This window comes from Dermacentor variabilis, chromosome 1 (genome assembly GCF_050947875.1).
Source record: "Dermacentor variabilis isolate Ectoservices chromosome 1, ASM5094787v1, whole genome shotgun sequence".
Taxonomy (NCBI): Eukaryota; Metazoa; Arthropoda; class Arachnida; order Ixodida; family Ixodidae; genus Dermacentor; species Dermacentor variabilis.
Genome location: NC_134568.1, coordinates 265,483,047 through 265,510,530, shown reverse-complemented (window position 1 = coordinate 265,510,530; position 27,484 = coordinate 265,483,047). Strand labels below are relative to the sequence as shown.

Genomic DNA, 27,484 nt, shown 5'->3' with positions numbered 1-27,484 from the left:
TCCACATTACTGTTGTTTATGTGGTCCCACTTTCCCATGGTAAAAAGCTTTGACACACATCTCAGAAAGCACCATGACGCCATAAAAATTATGAGCACTATTGCACCTTGCTGTGCATGGTAGTGTATGCCACTGCTATCCTAGCTTTATCCCTTTCTGTGCCAAAAATGAGTCTGACTCATCGGTTGTTTTCTCCAATACAGATATACCAGTGGCAGGTCTCATTCACCCAGGGACTTTCATTTGTCTTCTGAGTGCCGCAGACGAGTGGCAGTCGTTTGATCATTCTGGTGTGAATGCTGCACTACTAGATGGTGCCAGCATCCCAGAAACCTGATATTTAGAGTGCAGCGTTTAGGCGCCTATTCCTGGGTTGAGCGTCGTCATCCTTCGGCTTAACCGCGCGGACGCGCTCGTACCACTGCTCACGTCTTTGTCGTCATCTTCTTCCACAGCTGGCTCCGTTGCGGCTCATCATGCCAGCATTCCCATACTGCCCCTCCCTCTATGAAGGGGCTGAAGGCACTGGCCCACTGTCAGTTGGTGCGGTGATTTCAGTCTCAAATGCTTTGCCTCAATATATCGCGAAATGAAAACACGTATCCAGTTGAGCTTAAATTTTGCATACAGAGTATTGCAATTGTCGGACAATTTTTTTTGTTGGGTACTATTGGTGGAAACACGGCAAAAGTCTGGCTCTTATGGGTTTTAAACATGGCAGTGCAGGGTTAGATGGCTGCATCGACACGGGCCACCTTTTTCAGTTGCAGAATCTTGGTTTTCTTGGCCATTCCCTTTTTTTTTACCTCAAGTAATCAATTAGACTAAACACAATTAGATTTGTGTTTGAAGCTTCAACTAACTACCGATGGTTGTGAAGAAAAGTTTGAGCTTCTAGAGGCCCCTCTCCTCTCGCGTGGACATAGCTCGACGGAAACACTTTGCTGCTGGTGCTTCTGCAATGTTGTTTTCTTCCAGTGCCAGGAATGTCTCGTCACACGGAAGACAACAAAACCACAATTGATTTCTGTTCCAAAAAATGTCATATCGGCTTTATATAGGCTGTTTCTGTGGCAATGCCTACCTGCAGCTGAAAAATATGAAAAAAGATTGACTGTAATGAGCACCAGAAAATAACAATAACTATATTGCAATAATGAAAGTTGTTCACAATGAACAAGTCGTAATAAAAAATCCAGAATTTTTAATTTTTGTTGGCTTGCTGTATAAAAGGTTGGCATGGAAAGAGTTAAAAGAATCTGACATTGTCTTCAAGCATGAGCATCAAATCATACATGATCTTGTGGAATCATATCACATAAGAAAGAGAGAGATGCATGTGTGATTAAAGCATCAGTCATATTTCATGGCTGAGCATTATTGTTAAGTGCACATCAGTTCCTTCCTTCCGAGTTTTGCTTTTTGTTCTTATTTTCAAAGGCTGTGTCAGAGTTCATTATTTCTGCACTATGCTTGCTCATGTTTGTTTATAAACGTAGCAATTTTATAAGAAAATTATTTGTTTGAAATGCCTAACTTATGTGTCGTCCATCGTGTGCTCTTTTGTTGCTTTTCTATTCTGGTCAGAGATGTACTTCTTTAATTGCTAGATGTCATTACTTTAGCATGCAACCGTTTTATCTGAAAAAAAAATCATTGTGATTTTACTTCAGGCCATCAGTATGTGTTCACTAATACTTTACACCTTTTCTAGGAGACCGTGTACAACATTAGTGAGTGGGGCGAGGAAATCCAGAGCATCATCTCCAAGAGGCACCTTGCTGAAAAGACACTAGCAGTTTGTACTTTTTTCTTGCATTTATCCCATTTTTTTTATTTATCTCATTTTTTATGCAGTATGGATAAAACAGATATATCTAGGTTTTAAGCACCTTTATCTGTAATGATTTAACTCGCCCTTGATTGGGGCCTTTGTAGTATTGTGTTGAAAAGCTTACTGCAGTATCAAATACTTTCAACCATGGTGTGATACATGCATAAATGTTTTCATCATAAGCAGTCATTTGTACCTATTATCTACGGTATTCTCTTCATAGGATGGGTAAGCTTGATGGAAGCAATGTGTATACATTGTTTGGTGCCCATTATTTCTTATGTTTACTTAAGCTGCTGCTTTGCATGCACCAAACTTGAATCCGATCAGGAGACAAATTTATTGCACGTTATTTTTACTTTTTCAAGCCCCCCTAACTTTTATTTTAAAGAAATAGCTTCTGTTCCAACACTTATATTATAATTGAGTAAAAATTGCAAATAGCTTAACAGTGGCAGGCTCAAATTTTTCTTATTGTTCATAGCTTGAAATTTAGTCTTAACTTTAGTAATGCTAATTGAAAACATCCTCACCCAACTAAACTGATTTCATGGAAAGTTTCAAATGGCCCACACTGCTGCAGATGTTGATAAGGATAGTCCTTATGCTGCTGAAGGCAACCATAACTGGAAGCACATACTAGTTTTATAGATTTTGTTAAATGTTTCATTTCTGATTAATTGGCTTAGCCATTAAGATAAAGACTATAAGTACTCAAAGAAGACAAGGAATTGATTCTGGTAGAGGCAGGGCGTAAACAACGCGATCACACCTGCTGCTTGTCAAAAGTACTTGATGTTGTCTTCTGCTTGTTCAGTTTTGTTACCCCAATCTGTCAACTTTCAGAAATGCTCAGTAGTATTTTCTCCAAGATGACTATAAAATAACCCACTGGCAAACCCTGCAGTTTGGCTGGCTTTGGCATTCCACTCTAAAGGACCTTGAGACTAAGCAGAGCAAGAAAGTGTCGGCATCATGAAGCATTGGCAGAACTCGAGCACACAGGCTTGGAGCATGATGAGATTAGTCTCCTGTATTAACCTGCATGATATAAATTTTATTCAGATGGAATGTATGATCTTAAATTAAAAGTGAAAAAATAAAAGGAAATAAAAGCCATATCTTGAAAAGCAAGGATTTTTGTGTCTCTGCAGGTGTCTGAACGCACGGTGGCTGAACTTCAAAAGGAGAACAACCAGCTGAGGAGCTATAATGACAACCTATTCAGTGATATCCAGTCACTGCTGAGTATCATAAATGAAGCCCGTACCACAGGAAACTGGGAGGTGAGCACTTGCTGCTAGACATAAATCTGTAATTTTGGGTTAATGCAAAGGTAATTTCTGTTTGAATCAAGTCAAAAGGGCAGCTTTTAATTTAAAGCTAAATCTTCTTCGTGTTGTCACCATCACTGTTGTCAGCTTCTTGCTAAAAAGCAGGCAGAATGAAGATTCCAATGCAGTAAAGTTTGATGCTGTAAGTTAATTTGCACTGTAGTTATTCCATTTTTACCTGCTTACTGACTGCACTGAAATACTGCAGAGCTTGAAATAAGGGAAGTCAAATTGCGCCAAGTCTGATATGGTATGGCAGGTGCAGCATATCCACCCATCCTTGGTTGAGAAATTTCTGCTGCGATTTTGTGGCATGTCATCAAGTGTTTGCGATGAAAAGTTTCTTGCCTTTTTGCTTATTTTTTTCACTTCTTCAAGGCAATGCCACAGCTGGTTGTAGTAGTAAAGCAGTGGCGACTGTTGCCTCTCATATGAGAGTTATTAAATAAAGACTGAGACTGATGCTCTGAAACCTTTATTTCTGAAAATCAATCATTGGCACTTTTATGCCCTTCTATGTACCCTCCAGTAAGTGAAACGCACCTGTTTTACCATTTATACCAAGTCTACAAAAATCAGTGAAGCCATCTTTTGCCAGTTTTTTGGTGATCGCCTCTAGTGCCTTGACTGCATCCGATTCCGTGATAGAAGAATGTCACAATGTCACTTTAGGACGTTTTATGTCATGGGGGTAGAAAAAGAAGTTCTAGGGTGCCAGGTCTGGGCTGTAGGGCGAAAATGGGATTGTGATTAGGGTAGAGGCTTGGGCCAGTTGGTTATGGTTCATAACAGCGGTGTTTGCGTAGCGCACAAAAGAAATCTTGCCCCCACACAATGCTAAGTAGTTTCACTCAACAGACAAAGCGCCTTGTAGAAGCCAATTATCCAGTACACTTGCTTTCTTCGGTGGCTGAAAAGTTGCTCTAAGTTGTGCAACGAGAACATAGGCCTGAGAAACGTTACATCGCTGAAAAGAGCCGCCCTGTTGTTCTGCCGTATGTGCACAGCATTTCGCACAGGTTAAAGAAGATTGGCCAGAGCACTAGAGTGTGTGTGGTTTTCTCGGCACCAGAGAAAATACAAAAGCTGTGTAACGATGAGCAAAATGGGAACTAGGTGAAAGCAGGAGCCAACGTTTCGACAAGTGAAAAGAATGTGAAAGTGAAACGAAAGTGAAAAGACAAGAAGACTTGTCTTCTTCAAGTCCACTTGTCGAAACGTTGGCTCCTGCTTTCACCTTGTTCACGTTTTGCTCATCGTCTTGAATTTCCATCTTCCGCATTCCCCGTGTTTTCCCTAAAAGCTGTGTAAGTGAGTCAACACACCACACACTAACTTTTCTTTGTGCTCCATCAAGCATAAGTCGGATTTTGTCCCGTGCATAGAAGGGGTCACTGAAGGGCGGCAAGACTTATGTTGGCCAAAGTGGTAGATGTCTCAACAAGCGCTTGCATGAGCACCGAAACAACATGTACAATACGGTGCAGGGGCATCTTGGCATTCATTGCCGGGATCGCAAGTGCACCCCTTTCTTCATCAGTGTGTGCTGTTGGCAAGCCATAGGTCGCAGTCAACCCAAGAAATAACAGAAGTGGAGTACATTCACAATCTAGGTGACCGCTGCGTAAGCACGCCTTCCATTGCTCTGTCATGACCTGAGCGAGATTACCTGGCCCAGCACAGGGCAGTCGTGGGCACGTGAAGTGATCTTACTTATCAATGATGTGCTGGTTCTGTGTATCCGCCCTTTTCTGTGTATTTCCCTGTTCGCCGCGCATATATATTATACTCGTCTGCAAATAGAGATCATTAATAAAGGGAAAATGAAATATCCACCCAAACGTAGCTCAGTGTTACAAAGAAAACCGATACGGGTTCCTCGAAAGAAAAGCCTTGCAATTGGAAGAAAAAATTGTCCTGGTCCGGAACTCGAACCCGGGACCACCGCCTTTCCGGGGCAGCCACTCTACCATCTCAGCTAACCAGCGGCTAGCAGATGGCAGGGCGAAGTCGAATTTATCAAAAACTTGAAGCAAAGGCAAGAGTTTGACATAATAGTTCTGCAAAAACGCTCAAGGTGGAGAGAAGTAATTATTAAAGGGAAAATGAGACATCCACTCAAACGTAGCCAAGTGCTACAAAGGCAACCCATATGGGTTCCTCGAAAGAAAAGCCTTGTAGTTGAAGAAAAATTCGTCCTGGTCCGGGACTTATTAATTAGTTCTCTCCACCTTGCGGGTTTTCACAGAACTATTATGTCAAACTCTTGCCTATGTTTCGAATTGTTGATAAATTCGACTTCGCCCTGCCCTCTGCTAGCTGCCTCGTTAGCTGAAATGGTAGAGCAAGCTGCACCGGAAAGGCGGTGTTTCCGGCTTTGAGTCCCGGACCAGGAGAAATTTTTTTTCAACTGCAAGGCTTTTCTTTTGAGGAACCCGTATGGGTTTCCTTCGTAGCACATAGCTACATTTGGGTGGATGTCTCATTTTCCCTTTATTAATTACTTCTCTCCACCTTGCGGGTTTCTGCAGAACTATTATGTCAATAGAGATCAGTTGGAAGTTAGCGCTCTTTACTCGTCTCTGTCCTTCCTTTCCTACTTTTGTGTGCTACGCAAACACTGCCATTATGAATCTTTGAATCTTTTCAGTGAGGCAGAAATTGGGTAACTGTGTTTGTAACCTTGGCCCTTGTGTGGCCGTAATGCAGTTTCTGCTTCTCCACAAGTTGTGGTCTTTTTCATGGGATTTGCTTCCTCATCAATGTCTCAGAAACATGTGTGGTAGCCAAAATTTACTTTCTAGCCTTGAGTAATCTAGTAGATGTATACCATTCTATTGTGTGGTTGAAAAACGTGGTGGCCATTGCATTATGACCCTTGCTTTTTTCGCTAGTCGTCGCATCCTAGCCTTTTTTTTTTTTTTTTTTGAGTGAGGCTTCCCCTTTTCTACCCACTGAATGCTTTGGCATTTGGTTGTATATAACCACATCTTAAATGAGTGGTATTGTTTTGTGTGACAGAAAACTTGTTGAAAATTGTATGCAAAGTTTGAATTATGGATGCCTATAGAAGCTGTCAAAATTTAGAGGTGATTTCATTCAGTCAAAAGCAATTTACAAAGGAACTTCACTGTTGATTGGAATATTCCAGGGGCTCTGCAACACTGACTCTGCTTTCAGCTCATCTTAATAGTGTATCTCGAAGTGCTCTAAGCATTTTTTTCTAAATTGCTGTCTTCACAGCAGTCACAAAATCAAGCCCAGTATCATAGGTACAAGCCTGCAGGTGACTCAGCCCATCCGGTTTGACCATGGTGAAGTGCACTTGAGCAAGGAAGATTGCATTAGCTGATGAGATAACATAAGTTTCAGAGTTCAATACCAGCAGACTATAAATGTTTTTTTTTTTTTTCCCCCTTCAACTCGGGTACCCGTCGTGGTTGCTTAGTGGCTATGGTGCTGGGCTGCTAAGCACGAGCTCGCAGGATCGAATCCCGGCCACAGTAGTCGCATTTCGATGGGCGAAAAATGTGAAAACAGCCAGGTACTTAGATTTAGGTGCATGTTAAAAAACCTCAGATGGTCCAAATTATTCCGGAGTCCCCCACTACAGTGTGCCTCATAATCAGATTGTAATTTTGGCGCATAAAGTCCCATAATTTTTTGCAGCGCGCCTCAGCTTACCAATTGGCTGCACTTGGGTGTTATGCATCACTGCTTGCGTCATTGTGGGAATTTCAACTATATTAAAGCTCATGGTGACGCTCATTGGCCCTCGGACCATAAAATACCATATATCATCATCAAAGCTCATGGGGCACTACCTGGTTTTGAAATGCCCAAATGTTCATCATTACTCGGAATATAGCCTGAGTTCTTGAAAAGGATCAGGTCTAGACAGTCTTTGAGTTCTAATAATGTGTACCATCTCTTACAAATTCTTTTTCTGAATAATCAGCGCAAAGTGCATTGCTTGTGAATGCATTGGATCCTAGACATATCAGCTGAATGATCTCATTTACATAATTGCCACTTCCATTTACTGACATAATGTAGGACTTGCTTGAATGCCATAGCTTACAGTGGTGCAACATGAAATATTGTACCACTACCATATTTTGTTGATGCTACCTTCTTTTTCCGATTGATATGCGCACTTCTGTTTCAGAGAACTTCAGCATTGCTACAAAGTCGCTTGAGAAAAAAATTCAAGCTGTATTTCAATGATTAGTGCACTCTAACAGTGATAAATGGCCTTTGTTAAATTTCTTCTTCTTCTTCTTCTTCTTCTTCTTCTTCTTCTTCTTCTTCTTCTTCTTCTCCTTCTTCTTCTTCTTCTTCTTCTCCTTCTTCAGCAGCAGTAGCAGCAGCACCAGCAGCACTCTATGTTTATGTCCACTGCGAGACGAAAGTCTCTCTCAGCGATCTCTAATTACCCCTGTCCTGCGCTAGCTGTTACCAAGTTGTGCCAGCAAATTTCTGCATTTCATCACACCACCTAATTCTCTGCCATCCTCGACTGTGCTTCCCTTTCCTTGCCACCCATTCTATAACTCTAATGGTTCCACTGGTTATCTGCCTTACGCATTACATGGCGTGCCCAGCTCCATTATTTTTTTTTTACTCCTAATGTCAGCTAGAATATCAGATATCCCCATTTGCTGTCTGATCCACTCCGCTCTCTTGGCATCTCTTAACATTGTGCAAAATATTTTTCATTTCATCGCTCTTTGTGCGGTCCTCAACTCAAACTTCTTAGTTAACCTCCAAGTTTCTGCCCCATATGTTAGTACTGGTAAAATGCAATGATTGTACATTTTTCTGGACTGGCTTTGTCTCATAATAAAGCCTAGCTGCCTTAAATATATTTTCATGAAGCTGTCAGACCAATCTAAAATTATTAGTTAAAGATACACTAAAGGCAAATATTAAATCAAGCGTAGTGCCAAGACGTGGGATCGTTCCCCGCCTGCGGCAAGTTGTTTTTTCATCCACTTTCAATTCCATTAATTTATCATTTCTTTGTTGCAATGAGTCAGTACTAGTAATTTCCCCTGTGTTGTCCTTGGTGTCTGTTTGTTGGCTTCTTATGATCTGAGCTTGAGAGTGTTATACATAGTGGAAGCTGTGTACCAATCTAAACAACATGCAACTGTAAGAATTTTTCGAAATGATGCCGTAATGGCAAAGTTACAGGTGGTCGATGGAAAACTATGTGGCTGCCGTGGTTCTTCGCTTCACTTTGCTTCTTTCCCCACAAGCACACACTCCTCTTTGCCACATACACTCACCAACTCCATGCAGAGCAACATAAGCTATGGCTTTTGTCAACCAACAGGAGGAGCTTCTTCGTTGTCCTTCATGTGGCGCCGACTCAACAAAAGCTTAGCAGAAGGATTAGTGGTGGAACAATAAGCGAGCCTTCCACTCCTCTCAGAACACACAGCCAACTGTCGTGACATTTGTGCTCTTGTCCTTTATCAACCAACCAATCCAATCAACAGCTTTTACCCTGATAACGTCATGCATATAATACTGGCATCATGACATGTAAAGCCTTTACATGTTGCAAAAAAGCCCGGTGAGGAGCACATTATTGTTCCTTAGTTTGTGGCTTCCCTGCAGTGTATATAGTGCAGCCATATTCACCAAAGCTGATCATTGCAGTATTCTATGCATGATGCATGTGTTTATTTAAGATATGTTCAAAACATGTTCAAAATTGTAAAACAAATATGTAAGAATATGTTCACAATTTCAGAGATGCTTTAGGGGGACCCTTTAGTCATGGCACATTTGCTTTAGTAAAGAAATAGTTAATTGCACTGTGTCACTAATGGTATTGCATAGGATCAGCTCAGGTTTGCATTTATGTTTTACTAGTTTCACTTCTACACATGATAGAGAACTGACTCAACATGTAATAATTGCAGGTGAACACTAGAAAGTGAAGTGTTTGTATTTTTTTTTATTGAGTACTGCCATGCTTACTAGTTTTCTTTTTTATTTACTTCTTTTCCAGATGGATTGTGTCACATTCTGTGTGATCTCCCCTGAAGAAGTTTATGGCCCCATCTGTCGTTTGTCTTCCCAGTATGTGCTTTCTTTTGTTTTTCTTGCGAAAAGTGCCACGAATGCTTATCTCTTCAAGGACTTTTATGTCCTGGGCTCTTTGCTTGAGCCACTAGGAAGACAATTTTCAATTTGGTGTACTGTGTGGGATTTGAAAACGCAGTACACAAATTGCTGCCTCGCAAACCAAATTTCCATCCCTTGATCCTGGACGCACTCATGGCTCAAGCTGGCCACAGCAGGGCCATGCTTCTGATAAAAAAAAAATTTACACATGTTTGCACAAGAAATATTGGCTGTGCTTTTTGTGCAAGAAAAAAAAGAGGGGAAGAGAAAGAGGGAGGGATGGACTTTATTTTTCTGGAGTTCATGCTAGCGAATCACAGGAGCATTCATTGCTCTCATGATGTGGTAAGTCAGGGAAGCACCATATGAAAGCAGATTTTATTAAAAGTGGCAAGGGAAGACAAGCGGTCTTGTGAATGAAATTGTAGATTTCCTGCTTTATGTAAAGATGCACTGCATCAGAAGGTGGTCATGGCTAATAATCTGGTAACTTGGTAATTTACCATGATCAAGTATTGCAGGGCCCCTTTAACCAATTAGGTGTGTGTGTGTGTGTGTGTGTGTGTGCGCGCACACGTGCGTGCGTGCGTGCATGCATGCATGTCTTTCCTTTCTTCCTTTTCATGTCTCATTTTGTGCCAAGACATTGTTTATCAAAACAAGAATTCATGAGCCACATTTCTTCAAAGCAGCTTTACCTATAGTTGTGCTGATATGTTATCAGTTGGAATGCTGCAGCAATTCACATACATTGTTTGCGTTTAATTCTTGACCCACTGTGGTGGCTCGGTGGCTCTGGCGTTCTGCTGCCGATCACTAGGTGTCAGGTTCGATTAGCAGCTGCAATGATGATGGAATGTAATAAATGCTGCTAGGTGGAGTAATAAGTACCTAGCTTTTGTTGCATGTTAGAGACTTTTGGGTGGTCAGAAAAAAAGGCCAACTGCAATGAAACTTGACTATGGCTAAATTAGTAATATATGAGCAGTATATACTACCAAAGTAATCTGTGCAGACCTGCAGGGCTGGTAATGTATGATTTTCTTATTAACAGCCTTTAAATAACAAAGGAGAAAAGTGGAGGACCCCAACATGGCCATGAATAGTGCTGGCAAGCACTTCCCGGGTTGATCTTGTACTACATAAATACCCTAAAATAGGGACGGGGGAAGAGCCACTGCCATAGCACAATTGGTAATGCAGCACACACATAAAGCAAAGCTTGTGAATTAGGCTCCCACCGGTGGCAAGTTGTTTTTTCAACCACACTCATTTCCCTAAAGGGTGCCTGACATGGTTTGCAGAAGTTGTTTAAGTGCACAGTTACAGCCATAATAAAACATTAGTGCCACAGCATCTCATATTAAGAGAGCAACAGGCAATTTCAAGTTATCCTCCTCCCTAGCCATGCTTTTCCTTCTTAACTCGTTCGCCAAGCAATCAGGGCTAAACCCCACCTTCACTGGCTCTGTGTTACAGTGCACTGTATCTGTGTCATGATGTGATGTGTCGTCTACTTCCGGTGCCTTGGAGCCAGTGTGCAAAGCCTCTGCTACCTCTCCGCTAGCCGTTTGGCCATCAATTCCCAGCTAGAGCTATCCAAGCAGCGTTGCGAGCGTTCTGTCGCTGCACCCAATCGCTGCATGAGCACAGTATTGTGGTAGTAATCCTCCGGCGTTAAGTGACGGCCATAAACATGGAGATCCTGGTGTGAGTCGGATACCGACAGCCTATGTGCTGCAGCCACTCCGCTCGTCTGTTGCCTTGCATAGGGACACAATATTGCAGCTTGACATGTCGCCAATCTCGAGGTTTGCAGCCCACAACACAACAAGGGCAATTCAGGATGCTCGCGAAAAGAAACCTCGAGACCAACAGGAACTGCATAGTTCGCTTCAACAAGGCGCACATTGTAACACAAGCAGATGACACTTGCTGTGTGCTTGAAGTGCTTGAGTGTACAGTAAAACCTTGTTAATTCGACCCTCATTAATTCAGATAATTTGGACTCATCCTTTGGTCCCGGCAGGTGTATGCATTATTTAATGCAATAAAACTTTCGTTGATTCGGACGTATTTGTCCACGGTTAATTCAGACAACTGTCAGAGCTCAGCGAGTGCTGCAAATGTGCAATGCAAAAGAGCAAAAACGGCATTAGCGTCCACCAAAATGAAACGGTGGAGTTAACATCGCCATAGTCATCAGTGGAAATCATACATGAATAACAGTGCCAGATTTCTTTGTACCTATTTGTGCCTTTGAAGCCTTTATTCTTGTGTTCACCACTGCGCATAGCACTGCGTTGGCCATGCACCTTCATGACTGCGTAGTCACCATCCTTGGTCATGTCGACAGTGGCCGCGCTTTTCTCTGCAGCGGTTGCGGCAGTAGTTTCACTTTGACTCGGTGCATGCATCGGCCACGGGCCTTCATGACTGCATAGTTGCCATCCATGATTGCGTCGATAGCGACCGCGGTTTAGTCCACAATGGTTACGCCAAGCATTAGTTTCGTTTTTACTCAGTGCAGAGCTGTCGAGGATAAAGTGCACCGTTTACATTGTGATGGGCGGTGACCTGACAACACTGGCGAAAAAATAATCGGGATTGGCATGCGGTAGTGAAAAGAATGTCTCGGATGACACGTGCCGTGGCCGCGCTGCGAAAGAGATCACGAGGCCTTCACCGCTGCGAGCACTAATCAGTCACAAGATGAGAATTGCACCCTCTGCATTGCTTTCTGTGCAATATAGAAACAGGATTTGCTTATTCATTTAGCAAATAAAAGTGTGTTGACATAGTAAGCATTTGTTTATTGATTTCTTGGTACCCTCGATAATTTGACATTCGGTTAATTCAAACTTGTTTTTCAGTCCCATGAAACTCAAATTAACGAGGTTTTACTATAGTGATAAATTGTCATTGTGTATTCTCTCTCTGTTACATTTTTTATAGAAATAAATTAACCAACAGTCCAACTATTACGAACAACATTTGTTCACCATAAAGTTTGAAAAATGATGCAATGTGGGTAGCCAATCAGATAGCTCACCCGACTGATGTCACGTGCCCCCCTTAAGTAGAAGGGGACAGGGCAGCTGAAAATTCAGGGGAATGGCACTGTTGTGATCGGTAGCAATTCACATTTTTAGAACCTTATAATTACACACCTTATGTGGAGCACTTAAATGTGTCACTTAGTGATTAGAAGAACCTACCCTAACGACTCAGTATGTTTCTACAAAATCATCAAAATCATTTCGGAGTTCCTTAAAGCATCTCATTAAGCATATCTTGATTTAGAGAGGTAATTTTATAATACAGTTTTAATGTAACTGCAATTACACACCCTGTGCATTAGCCAGTCTTTGTGAAGCATGCAACAGTGACACAAGATTTATTGCTGTGAAATTTTGTGGGCATGTATTGGCTTCTGTGATGGATGTTTCGTTCATGCTTTACATTATATTTGCCAGGTTCATATGAATTGTAGTTGTTGACTAATGGTGAAGGCATTTACTATCTAATGAGCAGCTTGCTTCTCCGATGGTGTGAGATGCACACGTAATGGTAATGTTTTTTTTTTTTTTTTATGAACTAGCCTACAGAAAGGTGCCGAATGTATTAGTGAACAATGCAAACAAAAAAATGCTATATTGTTGCAATATTTGTCAAGCACAAAGCAGTGGTAAGCACAGTCATCCTTTAAAGTAGTTAGAATGACATGACACTACAAGTCTCCTTTAGCACCAAGTTGAAAGATTGCTGTGCTCAGAACGAGGTTGTTTTGTACATACAACGCTCCCTTTACGTCACGACGCCATCTTTAGCGCATGCCAGCATCAGTCTTTTTGGCTGATGTCAGCTGTTTGTTTTCTTATTCACTGAACTGCCTTCTCACGTCCCGTTCCAATGGATTCCCACATTACGCTTTTGTGTTCTCAGCGTCCCGTTGCAGTCATTGACTTTGGGACCCTCATCTGCAGGCTATCTGTACCTAATCATTGCTTGTTGAATGAATGAATAATAAACGGAATGAATTTCATGCCAAAACCTCAGCGCCAGCACATCATTATGACATCATGGAACTATATTCTCGTATTTGGGATTTTTTTTTTTTTTTCAGGAAAAGGTCTCTTAGCTTTCCAAGTTCACTCTTCAGCTCCTTTAGAATGCAATGTAGGCCTTCTTTACCAATAAATAATTAACTAGACACGAGTAGGTGCTATCAAAATTTGTGACTTCACAGCAAGCTGGTGCAGGAATGTCAGGGTGGTGTAGCTACCTTTCCTTCATTTTTGCATATCTTATAGTTTGGCAAGCATTCTCTCACAGTGAGTGGCCACTTTACTATTGCAGAAGCATAATTTATTAATTTAGTGTTCATTTAGTTTCCATGGTCATGCTTACCTTGGGTTACTTGAAGAAAACTGAGCGAATACTTTGTGTTTGAATTATTAATCTTCTACACTGAAATTATGGACAAATCATTGCACGGAATAGGGAAACGCTAGTTATCATTAATCACATCAATGCCACCCCATCCCACCTCATGTAGTGGAGAATGCACTGTGCTTATTCTTTGAAACTTGTCTGGACAGCGTTAAGTTTGATGTGGCATTATTACTTTTTAATCACTAGTCATGCTTTATCTTGTTTTGGCTCTCCTTCCTAAAGGCATCCAGACGGAGTGGCTGTCTTGGATCTGAAACCTGGCCGTCCTTTGCAAAGCCCAGAGACAGAGGTACCTTAAATGCAAATCCATATTCATTTAATAATACTGAATCAGAAAACCTCAACTGTGCTAATTGTGCTGTCAGTGAACAGTCTTAAAGTTGCTTAGATACATGCACCACGTAGGCATAGAACAAGCTATCAGAGAAGTCAAAGAATAAGGCACTTGCTAGCCTAATCAGCTGTTAAATTTCTGGCATAAAAATTTCACTTTTTTTTTTCAGGTATATATCTGTGAGAGATAATATGATGAGTACTTTGTGTTAAAATTAAGCTTTAAAGCAAAGTATCACACCTTTTTGTTGCTTCAGCACACTTTCTTGTTCCCTCCTAAACTCCCCTTTGGCTTCAGTGCTTCATTATGCATGTGAGTGACAGTTCACTGTCATGCATTATTTTGCACTGCCTGCATGTTTTTTTGTGGCAGTAGCTGTGCATGGAAATGCTTACTCCTGTTGGATTCTGAGTTTAGTGGTGAAATTGAAAAAATGAAAAGCTGAAGAAAATGAACAGCAGAGCATTCTGACAAGAAATGTTAGAGATCTCTGCAGCATATATCTCTCTCTCTTTCTCCCACAGATTTCGTTGACATTGTCCAGGGAGTTAATCATACTGATTTTACAAATGCATAAAGTCTGGCACACAGTCCTGGAGTCAAAATGTCTTCATGAAGTTAATGAATTAGTATAACCTGGTTTCATAAAATTACGGTTCAGTTATATTGCACGTGGGAATTTACGGCCCTTGCTTCAAAGGACTAATTTGGATACATTTTGTTGAACGTGCAGCTTGCTTAAATGCATTTTAGGTCATAAGGTTCATTGTTTTGATTACAGGCTATTATTTGTCCAAGTTTTTCAAAGTCAGCTGATCCACCTGCAAAATCCGTACATACTGATGTGGAAATGGCTTTGACAGAATGCAATGGTGGTGTCCTGGACACACAGGATCCTTGCTCTTCAGCAGGGCTTTATGAAAATTTTCGTGAGGTGAGGTATACTTTTCAATTTTACATGTTTCCAGTGTTTCATGGCAATTCAAAAACAGTTGACTGTCAGTAACTAAGCAAAAACAGTAATTTGGTTGCCCAAATAGACATTCAGCAAGGGATGTAATAAGTACACTGACTTGCCCTGTAAAAGAATAAGTAGAAAGGAAACTGCAAACCACAAATGTGTGTCCTTTACTCTTTCCTAACCGAGCGCAAGAAAATCAGTAAATTTTATTGACAGCTTTTCGACGGATTGTTAAACATAATGATTGATATTCTTCTCAAGCAATGCCATGCACTGTATGAAGATTGCACTGTAACTTTTGGTCAGGTATGGCAATTTGTAGCACTTGGGAAGCTCCAAAGCATAAAATATTAACAGGAAGCATTGTTGAAAGTGGCCTCCAGTGCTCCTAGCACTCCCCCAACCAAACAATGCAAAATTTGTGCTTTGGTTGACTCGGCTACGTAATTTTTAACTGACAGCAGCATTAAAGATGTAGGAGCTTCTGTAGTGACACTCCGATGTCTATGCTGCTTTAACGATGCCTCAAACATTGGTGCAAGCTCAGGAGAACACTGTTTTGATTATTGTGTTCAACTAATATCAACTGCAATCTAATTTTTTCTCACAGTGCGTTGCTTTCATTTATTAGTGTATTGCAACTTATTAGGAGAAATCCTTCCCATCATGTAGAGCTTTCACTCGCACAAGAGCATGCAGTAAATTTCAGACCTACCTTTCGCAGACGCTTGACTAGCAGTCTGATATCTTACTTTTTGAATGCCACCTCTGCAAATTTCCTTATTCATTATTGTACAATGCTGTGAAACACTGTACATTAATGTACAAATACTGTACAAAGCATGCAGAGACTCTAGCGTCAATTCAAGGTGCAATTTGAGCTGACGCTGTGGTCCCATCAAAGTGATGTGTATCCCAATGGGCGAAAACAGCTGGTAGTTCGAATGTGCAAGCATTAGCGACGGTTAATTCGAACATACCATGCTCCGACAATGCTCTCAACAGTTTGCCAATCATATGGCAGTGCCTCCGACCAGCATTGCTCTGACCCTGCCATAGAGGAAAAGCTTAGAAGAGGCTCCTCAGCGCCGCGCATGCAGTTTCATGTAACGTCCAAGGGCGATAACACTGTCGCCACGTGACCTACGCTATATGTGCGAGTGAAAGCGTGTGAGGGGAGCCAACATTAGGGCTCAATCTCGCCCACGTGAAAGAGACGAAGCCAGGAGGAAGCGCGCCATCTTCTGTCATGTGCGAGGCACCCAATGTTGTGACGCCCTGGGAGGAGGGGAAAGAAGGGAGCGGCGCTTTACTCCGGCTGTAACTGTGCATTTGGCAGCTGCGCATGGTCGCACGGCCATATCTTGAGAGCGATCTGCATTGGGGGCAGTGTCTAGGTGCGTCGGTGGCCCATAGCTTTGTGCGTGCTGTGTGTTCTCAGCACTCGCTTTGGCGTTGAAGTGATAGACAGCACGAATGTCACTTCGCTTGCAGCTGCTGCCTCGTTTCCTCCCGGCAGCATTTTGATAGCAAGTTTCTACAGTCATCGAGTGAGATGTGTTCATGTTTGCTCATGCACCATACCATGCTTCTTAATTTAGCTAGTATGCCTATGTTTACAAGTTTATACAGCCGATAGAACTACTATCCTTGCTTCGTATAGCTGTCCACTAATTTGCTATCGCAGTTGATGCTTCGCCTTTTGGGTGAAACTGCGACTTTTTTTACAATGACGAGTCTAAACCGAGACATCCCGATGGAAAGGTTGTCAGAGACAGTGCACCACATCCAATTCTGTACAACAAGACGAACCCTAAATACAAGGTCGCGAAGGCGACACCTAGTACCTCATTCTCCTTGTCTTTTGCACACGGCGCTGCCGCAACAGAAGGCATAACACCAACACGATTATGGTCAGTGGCAACGACTTCGTCATCTTCATAAGACATGACGCGTCAAGAACGCCGGACGAAGACCGTAAACGCAGTGCTGACCTGTCAGCAGACGAAAGAAAAAACATGCAAGCACGTTGCTGGAAGCAACTCTGCTGCTTTGGTGCTAGTCTTATGTGGCAGAGGTAATTAGCGCCATCCATCAAGCTGGCGGGAAAGCAAATCCGCTTCCTTCCCACTCCTCCTCGCAACTGCACTCCCCTCGCCCTGCCTCTCAACTCCCTCGTAACTCCCTCACTGTCGACAGTCTCCGCGCGCGCGCCTCTGCACTGCAGCCTCCAGCCCGGCGCCAGCTTAGCCCACTCCCTGAAGTTTCATTTTCTGCCGGTATCGGGAAGTGAGTGTTGGCTGGCATGAGCAGTTTTGTGGTCTTCACTTGCTGTGGGCTTGCGCGCTGCGATATTTCATGACTCGCACCGTTCATGCATTGTGCTATGGTGCACAAGTACTTCAAGAACAAATCCTCCTTTTAATTCGAACAAAATTTCCGGCCCCTTCGAGTTTGAATTATCGAGATTCAACTGTATAACCATAAACAAGTGAAACACAGGTGTAGAGTAATGACGTTAGTGCAGTGCAAAAAGTTCAGGACAAAGAACACTTCTAGGTAGCCATAATAGCTTGAATCCTTAGTCTAAATTCAACATACATAAACATGCTAAATGCATAATCTATTTATGCACATACTTCAGTAAAGCGGCTTCCTGGTTAGTGCACTGGCAGCACTTAATAAAGAAGGATTAGAATGAACATGTACCACTTGTGAATGGCGTTAATTGGTAACTGCTTGCTTGACTGTAGCTTCCGTCCTGCTATGTTTTCATTGTACTTTGTTCCACAATCCTTAAACAAAATCTTAAGCCACCATCTAATCTGGACCAAGGTTTTGCTGTAGCGCAACATTCTTAGGATTATTTGTGATCAAAGGGAAAGTTCCAAGAAAATAATGGTGATATAGTATGCCAAATTACTGGGTACTCGCTCACGCATGTTAATTTTTTAAGCTGTATCTACTCATATCCACCCTAACTCACTCAAACTTGCTCAGATTCGTGCCCATCCAATTGCTCATGATTGGAAAAGAGCGTATTGATTATTGAGTATGCGGACGAATTGGTTGGTTACATATGTATGTTCGGATCTGACTGTTTCATCACAAGCCACGACGTAAATGAATGACGAGCAATATTGCGTCTTTTCTACAAGCTACTGCAAAACTTAAAACTTTATATGAAGTTAACTGTTCTAATGATCATTACCGCTTCCAAGAGTCATTTGCTAGGTTTTGCACTTGATGCAACCCTGCAAATGATAATAACTTTGATAAAACCGTCCTTATGTCCTTCTGTATAGAATCTTCTTCTCTTTTTCATTTGTCCTTCAATAACCGTACTGTGTGCAGGGTATCTGAGTATAAGTATGCCGGTGTCATCTTTATGCATAACATGTCGGGGTCTAATCACATTTATTATATATTTAACAGAGCACTAAAAAGTTAGGTTACCTACGTCGTACACTATCCAACTCTCCAAAAGATACTAAGCTACTGTTATATAAGTCGCTAATCTGTCCTGTTGTTACCTACACATCTTGTTGTTTGGAACCCTTATAAGCAGTGTGAGATTCAGAAGCTAGAAGCAATTCAGAAAAAAAGCTGTAAGATTTATATGTCACCGTTATGATCGTAACTTTTCACCCTCTTCTGCACTTCGTTCCTTGAATTTAACTTCACTCTATCCATGTTGCCGCATAGCATCATTAGATTTCTTGCATAGCATCGTCAATTCTTCCATTAGGCTTTCAAAAAACAACTGTACTAACCTCACGCCAGAGTCATCGACGAGACAACATCACAACTTCAACTTGATGCCCTACTTTGCATGCACACATATGTTTAAATTCAGCTTTTTTTCCCTCGTTCCATAAAAGACTGGACTTCCTTGCCTAGGTCCATTTGCTCATGCTCAGCCCAAAGTTTTGTATCTGCCATCCAAGATAAATGGCCCTAGCACATCGCCCTCATCATTGTATCGTACCTTTCTGTGTATAATTTTCCTCTATTAATCCACTCCTGCTATAGTGCTTATTGTACAAACAAATGAATAAATAAATGAATGAATGAATGAATGAATGAATGAATGAATTGTGGTGAAGAGGAAGACGAAGAAGGCGCTCTTGTGTCGGCTGTGCGCGCGATCAGCGTTCGCCTACTGCCAGTGCGACTAGACTGTGCCTAGTGCCTTATATTAAATATTCTTATTACATTTGGTGGAAGGTGCTGCACTCCCCAACCTCACCCTGGAGCTTCGCAGCCGAACTTTATCATCTGCTCCAGCCTCTACTATGAACGACGCTCCCTCCAATCCGCTTGGCGCATCTGCCGCTCCTGTCATGTGCGGCGCCGTGCAACGGCAGCGGGACCCTCCTGTTTTTAGCGGATCAGGTGACACTGACGTAGAAGATTGGCTCTCTACCTACGAGCGCGTCAGTGAACACAACAAGTGGGATGACCCGACGAAGCTCCATAGCGTCATCTTCTATCTTGCTGACGTTGCGAACCTCTGGTTCCACAATCACGAACGGGAACTGCAAACCTGGTCCGCTTTCAAAACTGCATTCGCGGAAGTCTTCAGTCGCCCAGCCTTGCGGAAACTCCGTGCTGAACAGCGCCTCCGCCAGCGCGCTCAACAGCCCGGCGAGACTTATACTAGTTACATAGAGGATGTCGTTGATATTTGCGCCTTGGTCGATTCCACCATGCCTGAAGAGGACAAGGTGAAGCACATCCTCAAGGGCATCGAGGACGACGCATTTCAAATGCTCTTGGCACGGAACCCTCCTTCTGTCGCAGCCGTCGTCACTCTTTGCCAGAGCTTCGATGAGCTGCGTCGACAAAGGGTCCTTGCGCGCAGCGCTCTCGCACCTGGCGACTCTCTCACGGGCCTCACGCTTCGCTCAAACACCACGCCAGCAGCATCGCTCTCTGTTGAGATTAAGGATTTCATTCGTGAGGAGGTGGCGCGCCAATTGTCTATGCTGCCTCTCAACGATGGACCTCCCCAGCCTGACACATCTCTGGCTGCTCCCATTCGGCGGGCCATTCGCGAGGCACTTGCTGGGTCTTTACCTTTCGCCCAACCCTGCCCTCCCGTGGCTGCACCTCTGACCTCTGCAGAAGTCGCCGTGCGACCTGCGCCGCCGACGTTCTCGTTTCCGGCGCCAATGCGACTTCAAGCTGCACCTCCTCCCGCGTCGCCTCCCATTCCATCTCGACGCCCAGTTCCATCCCCTTGGCGCACACGTGACAGCCGACCCATATGCTTCGCTTGCGGTGTCGCCGGCCACGTTGCGCACTTCTGCCATCGTCGCATGCCACCTGCTAACGCTACTGTTGCACCGCCTGGATATGCCTATTCCCACGATACTACCGGGCTTGCGATGCTTCCCGACCCCGAGTTTTCGCCGCCTCCTCGACGCCCCGTTGGCACCCATCGTTCGCCATCACCACGTCGTCGCTCACTTTCCCCCTTCCGTCGCCGCCAGTCACCTAGCGAGGGAAACTAGTTGCTGCAGTTCCGCAGGCACGAACTGCAAGCTTCGCGACTTCTACAAGGCCTGCACAGTCACCTCGCAATTTATTGGACGTTTTGGTCGAAGGAACCGCCGCAATTGCGCTTATTGATACTGGGGCTGCAGTTTCTGTTATCGACGAAAAGCTTTGTCGCAGCCTCCATAAGGTCACAACGCCGTTAGCTGGTATGCTTCTAAGCACTGCGACTGCGCAGCACATAGCCCCGCTTGCTCAATGTACTGCAAGGGTGGTCATCGACGGCATTGTCTATGTTGTTGAATTTCTCGTGTTGTCATCATATTCACATGACATTATTCTCGGCTGGGACTTCTTGTCTCACCATCGTGCCATCATCGACTGTGCCCGGGCCGAAGTGGCGCTCTTCCCGCTTGCCGACGCCCCGCTGCCTGACCCCTCTGACCAAAAAGCCTCCAAGCTCACTATTGTGTCCGATACGGACATACCACTCGACATGTGTGTGCTTGTGCCCGTCTCTTGCTCTACCACGCCAGACGCTACAGTACTTTTTCCACCGTCGCCGATTTTTCTACGTCGCAAGGCCCTACCTCTCCCATTTGCCATCCTCACCACTGTGTCTGGATTATCCTCCATGCTTGTGTGTAACCCGTCTCACTACCATGTGACGTTACTGCGCGGCGAATCACTCGGTCGTGTTAAGCCCCTTGACCTGCTTCACATTCTCGATGTTTCCGACGACATGGCCTGTTATGAACTCGACGCCCTCACTTCTCCCGTGCCGTGCACATCATCATCATCATTGTCGTCGTCGTCAGACGTTCTTGAATCTGTCGTAGACGCCGATCTGCCGCCTCCATATCGCCAGCAAGTCCTCGCGCTTCTTCAGACTTTTCGCTCGTCGTTTGACTGTGACCAACTATCTCTGGGGCGTACGGCAACCGTCACTCACAGCGTACACACTGGTTCCCATCCTCCTTTACGCCAGCGACCATACCGCGTGTCGGCAGCCGAGCGACAGATCATTAACGAGCAGGTCAACGACATGCTGCACCGTGGCGTCATTCGCCCTTCCCACAGTCCTTGGGCGTCTCCTGTAGTATTAGTACGCAAGAAGGACGGGTCGATACGCATCTGTGTGGATTACCGTCGACTCAATCAGATCACTCGTAAAGATGTCTATCCGCTGCCTCGGATAGATGACGCCCTCGACTCCTTGCAAGGCGCGGAGTACTTCTCATCTTTGGATCTTCGCTCCGGCTATTGGCAAGTGCCGATGGCAGATGATGACTGTGAGAAGACAGCTTTCATTACGCCCGATGGCTTGTACGAATTTACCGTCATGCCATTCGGGCTCTGCAACGCGCCCGCTGCTTTAGAACGTATGATGGACACCATCCTTCGCAACTACAAGTGGAAAACATGTCTGTGCTACCTTGATGATATCGTGGTGTTTTCGCCAGATTCCCCGACGCACCTCGTTCGCTTGCGTGAGATACTGACCTGCCTTACCTCTGCTGGCCTCCAACTTAACATCAAAAAGTGCCGTTTTGCTGCTCGCAAGTTAACTATATTGGGTCATGTTGTATCGAAGGACGGTGTGCTTCCTGACCCAGCCAAGCTTTGCGCGGTCGCAGAGTTTCCGACGCCCACTACTCTTAAGGCGCTCCGCAGCTTTATAGGGCTCTGCTTTTACTTTCGGCGTTTTGTGCGCAATTTTGCGACTATCATCGCACCACTGACCAATTTGCTTACCGCTACCAACGGCATCTCCGCGTGGTCAACTTCCTGTGACGAAGCCTTCCAGCAACTATGTCGCCTACTTACTTCGCCACCGATTCTTCGACACTACGATCCCACAGCGCCTACAGAGGTACATACGGACGCCAGCGGTATCGGACTTGGTGCAGTCCTCGCACAACGGAAAGACGGCTATGACGAGTACGTCGTTGCATATGCGAGCCGCACTTTAAAGAAGGCAGAAGCCAACTACTCAGTAACTGAAAAGGAGTGCTTGGCCATTATTTGGGCGCTCGTCAAATTTCGTCCATACCTATATGGTCGCCCTTTTGACATTGTCACTGACCACCGTTCACTTTGCTGGCTGTCCTCGTTGAAGGATCCGTCAGGTCGCCTAGGCCGATGGGCACTCCGCTTACAAGAATATGATATCCGCGTTGTCTACCGATCGGGCAGAAAGCACTCTGATGCTGATGCGCTTTCCCGATCGCCGCTACCTTGTGATGTGGCTTCAGTGTCTCCGCTCTTCGCATCCATGTCAGCCTTCAACGTCGCTGATATGCCGGACGAGCAGCGTAAGGATCCCCTGCTTTCAACTATGCTGAATTTCCTCCACGACCCATCCGCCACACCCTCTTCTCGAACACTTCGTCGCCAAGCCGCTCACTTTACTGTCCGCGACAACGTTCTTTACTGCAGCAATTATTTGCCTGATGGTCGCAAATGGCTACTGGTGATACCACGACACATGCGTTCTGACATATGCGCTTATTTTCATGCTGCTCCTCATAATGGTCACGCCGGTGTTCTGAAAACGTATACTCGACTAAGGCAGCGTTTCTACTGGCACGGCATGTATCATTTCGTGCGCCAGTACGTACGCGCTTGCACGGCGTGCCAACGGCGTAAAATCCCACAGCGCCCTCCTGGTGAGCTACAGTCGCTGCCCTGCCCGGCTCGCCCCTTCGATCGCGTCGGCATAGACCTATATGGGCCACTTCCCTGCAGCTCCTCGGGTAACCGATGGATAATTGTAAGTGTCGACCACTTGACGCGCTACACCGAGACTGCCGCACTCCCGGCGGCCTCTGCGCGCGAAGTTGCGTTCTTCATCTTGCGGAACTTCGTTCTTCGACATGGCGCACCACGCGAACTACTCAGCGACAGGGGACGTGTCTTCTTGTCCGAAGTCATCCAAGCCCTTCTCGCTGCATGCAGCATCGTTCACCGCAAGTCTACAGCCTACCACCCGCAAACGAACGGCTTGACAGAGAGGTTTAACTGCACACTCGGTGACATGTTGACTATGTACGTCGCCTCGGATCACAGTAACTGGGACACTGTTTTGCCATTCGTCACGTATGCCTATAATACGGCCACACAAGCTACCACTGGCTTTTCGCCCTTTTTTCTGCTGTATGGACGAGAGCCCTCGTGTACTATGGACACAATGCTCCCATACCGACCCGACGCTTCCGAATGCACGCCTGTGTCTGAAGCCGCCAAATACGCCGAGGACTGTAGGCAGCTCGCGCGAACCCTTACGACCGCTGCTCAAGGTCGTCAAAAGCTGCGGCGTGACAGTGGCGCGCTTTCACCAGTTTTCCCGACTGGTTCCCTTGTTTGGTTGTGGGTCCCGCCTCACAGCCCTGGCCTTTCGACCAAACTCCTTGCACGCTATGATGGCCCCTACCGCGTCATAGACCGTACTTCCGCTGTCACCTATGTTGTAGAACCTGTGACACTTTCACCCGACCATAGGCATCGCGGGCGTGACACGGTTCATGTCAACCGACTTAAGCCGTACTATGACCCCCTCATCCTACCTACGCCGTAAGTCGCCAGGATGGCTCCTCTTCTCTCCCGGGGGCCATTGTGGTGAAGAGGAAGACGAAGAAGGCGCTCTTGTGTCGGCTGTGCGCGCGATCAGCGTTCGCCTACTGTCAGTGCGACTAGACTGTGCCTAGTGCCTTATAATAAATAATCTTATTACAGAATGAATGAATGAAACATCTAAGGTCCTACACCCAGAGTGCCGTAAAAACAAATCTACCACAACTGAGCACATTTGCAAGCAATTGCATAAAAAATAGGTAATAAGATGTCACCGCCCCAAAAAATATTACTGTTCCAAAAATATGTATGGGGCTTCAAAGAGAATTGGTAAAAAAAAAAAAAAAAACCCTTTCCAGATGTATATTAATCTGAGCAAAACACATGAAGACAGTGAAGCTGTTTAAGCAAATTCTCACATTCCTCAGAAGTACGAAGTGTCTGCTTGTTGGTGATTCTTATGATGATTCATCATTGTTACCACCTGTGGGTTATCGCCAATGCCCTGGTTATACAGCGCCTTTGAGGCTCCCATGCGGATGGCGTCGGTTTGCAGTGCCATCATTTTTCACGGCCGCTGCCGTACAAATTTTTAGCTGGCCTTCAACATTGAGAGGATAAAACGCACTGTGAGAAGCAACAAGTGTGGATTACTCACCAGGAAGGCTGCATATTCCAGTAAGATAAATGTAAGGCTGCTTTTATTTTATGATCATTAATAATTATATAATAAATGAAATTCTTAGTGGCAGCCACCACACACGTTGCGATGCAGCATCACGGTGTCAACTTTCACCATTGCAGCCGTTCAAACTCATAGATTACACTACACATTCTACACTAAACGCCCTACACTACACTGACCTCCAATGTGGAGCTGGTATAACGTGACATGAAAAACAAATATAATAGATTACTGGTTAAAAAAACCATCCATATAAATGAGGTGAATGAGATTTAAGCAAGGTAATATAATAGATTACTGGTTAAAAAAACCATCCATATAAATGATCTGAATGAGATTTAAGCAAGGTAACCTTTACATGTATAATAGACCCTCTTCATGGAGCAGTTTGCATTAGAGGAACAAGATGCCACTTTTAGTGGCATGCCGCATGTTATCTCAGCGAAAGTGCACAAATACGAAGCCATTACTGCTTCTGCCCTGCTACTGTGTGCCAGAAATGTGACTGGGTGTTCACTAACACACTGTGTTCCATTCATGCTGCAAAATCTGGAGCGGTAGAGGGAAGACGTGTGCAGTAATTGGCTGCAAAAATAGTAACTGGCTTATTAAGAAATGGAATCAATCTGTGTAACCGAGTCCACGGGCCGCTGCTACATAAGGACTGCCTGGCATGTTAGCCGCCCTTCACAATGCGTGGCTTTCCTCAAGATTAAAAATGTTAACTCATCCACCTGTGTTCTATCGCTAACCTCTAAAGAAAGGACTTAGACACTGGAACATTGCTAAGAGTGAGTACCACTCATTACACAGTGACAAAGGGAGTAGTGCTGCTTCCTGGTGTAAGTAAGTTTCTTGCACATTATCTACACACATCCACCCCAACTCACACACTAATTTGTGCAAACTTGAATCGATGTGCTGAAGCATGGATGATAGCGAACTACACCAACAGCACATGAATCTTCGAAGCTGAATGTTTCATGTGATTCACAGAGTAAGCGATTGACTAGCGAAAATATGTGCATCTTTGGTACAAGCTATTACAAAGTACAAAACATCTACTTTTCCAAACCCTGTGTGTGCAGCAAGAACAAATCTGTCACAACTGAGCACACCTGTGAGCGATTAGGCAGAAAATAAGCAGTTGATAGTGACCACACTGAGAAACTTTACTGAGTCGGAAACATGACAAGTCGCTGCTTCAAAGTGTTTGCCAAATAAAACGAAGAGCAAAACACACTGACCCTGATTTACTTCATAAGCGGAAAGTTTGGACAGCTTGGAGTACATTTCTTACTTCGCTTCTAGTCCAATAAACACCGTATAAGCTGCTATAAAAAAACAAGTTAATGAAAGAAATTGTTAAAATTATCCTCAATATTGTTCCTGTCCAAATAGAAAGGATACATAAACTGGGCTGGCCTGATGCTGCAAAAGCTAGACTGGTCATACTGAAATCGCTGAACTTTCGAGATAAAAGCAATATGCTTAGGAACTGCGGCCTACTTAAAGGTTCCGTGTTCTCGATTAGTGAGGGCTTCGCACCGCGTATAAGAGTAGTCAGAAAATAATCGTGGCAAGGCGCAAAAACAAAAAATGGGTGATAAAGTCTCTATCATATTCGATAAAGTAAAGAAAAATAGTGTGTTACATCGGTGGGATGAAGAAAGCAACAGTATCGCAGCCATCACCGATGTTTCTAGTTCGACTAATGCCTCAAAAAACAACCAAGCCGTAAGTGCGGCACTTCACCCTCGCCGAGTACGGAAGAACAAATAACCTTTGCAAGTGTAAGTGGCCGCAGTGTGCTGAACAAGCTAGACTCAATTGAATGCCTGCTGTTTGACAAGGAACCAGATTTTTTAGGAGTAACCGAAACATGGCTCTCAAATGATATAATGGACGCTGGGATAACTCCCCCACATTACGCTGTTGTGCGCAGACAGACAAACACGGGGTGGTGGCATTGCCTCGTACATTAATAAAAAAATACATTTCACTGTGTTACAAGATGTGACCAGTGTAGAAGCAATATTTTACAAACTGTTCTATGGGTCATGTGCAGTCATAGTCAGGTGCCTGTACCGCAGTCCTACCATTGTCCCCGAAACAATGGCGACCCTGCATTTATACTTAAAACACCATGCTTAACAGGCTAAAATAAATGTTATGGGTGATTTCAACGTGCCAGACACTGACTGGCAAACTCTGAGTCATCACTCGGAATGTGCAGATGTACTTATGGATATCATGTTACAATGTAATCTCAGCCAGATCGTAACAAGTCCCACGTGTGTTCAAGGAATAGGTTCAAATATTCTTGACCTATTGTTTCTAAGTGACAACTTCTTGGTTGATCAGGCAACAGTTGATATAGTAAAAGGCATCTTGGACCATAAATTGATCTTTTGCTCTCTTCCGGTTAATGAAAAAACTTCGCTTTCCAAACCGCGCGTTACCCTTTGAGACTTCAACAAAACTGATGATACAAGTATCATCGACCATCTCTTTTTCGAACTCTTGTCATTTACTGAACTTTCATGTGATGATGCTGTTGATGTTAAGAAGTTGTGGCTGAAGTTTAAATTGGTCGTTCCATATTGCATCATGCAGTATGTCCCAACAGAAAGTAAAAAAGTAAGGAAACATAACCTGTGGATAACGAGGG

General features: G+C 44.2%; 1 protein-coding gene across 9 annotated transcripts in view; it reads left to right on the top strand.

Moving 5' to 3' along the window:
• LOC142564100 (uncharacterized) overlaps positions 1 to 27,484 on the top strand; it is a 136,673-nt gene that overhangs the window by 10,885 nt on the left and 98,304 nt on the right. For all 9 annotated transcript variants that reach the window (XM_075674996.1, XM_075674972.1, XM_075674977.1 and 6 more), the window contains 5 exons: positions 1,715 to 1,798; positions 2,989 to 3,120; positions 9,191 to 9,261; positions 13,984 to 14,050; positions 14,877 to 15,029. In XM_075674996.1, the coding sequence (XP_075531111.1) occupies positions 1,715 to 1,798; positions 2,989 to 3,120; positions 9,191 to 9,261; positions 13,984 to 14,050; positions 14,877 to 15,029 (507 nt within the window). The remainder of the gene's footprint in view (positions 1 to 1,714; positions 1,799 to 2,988; positions 3,121 to 9,190; positions 9,262 to 13,983; positions 14,051 to 14,876; positions 15,030 to 27,484) is intronic.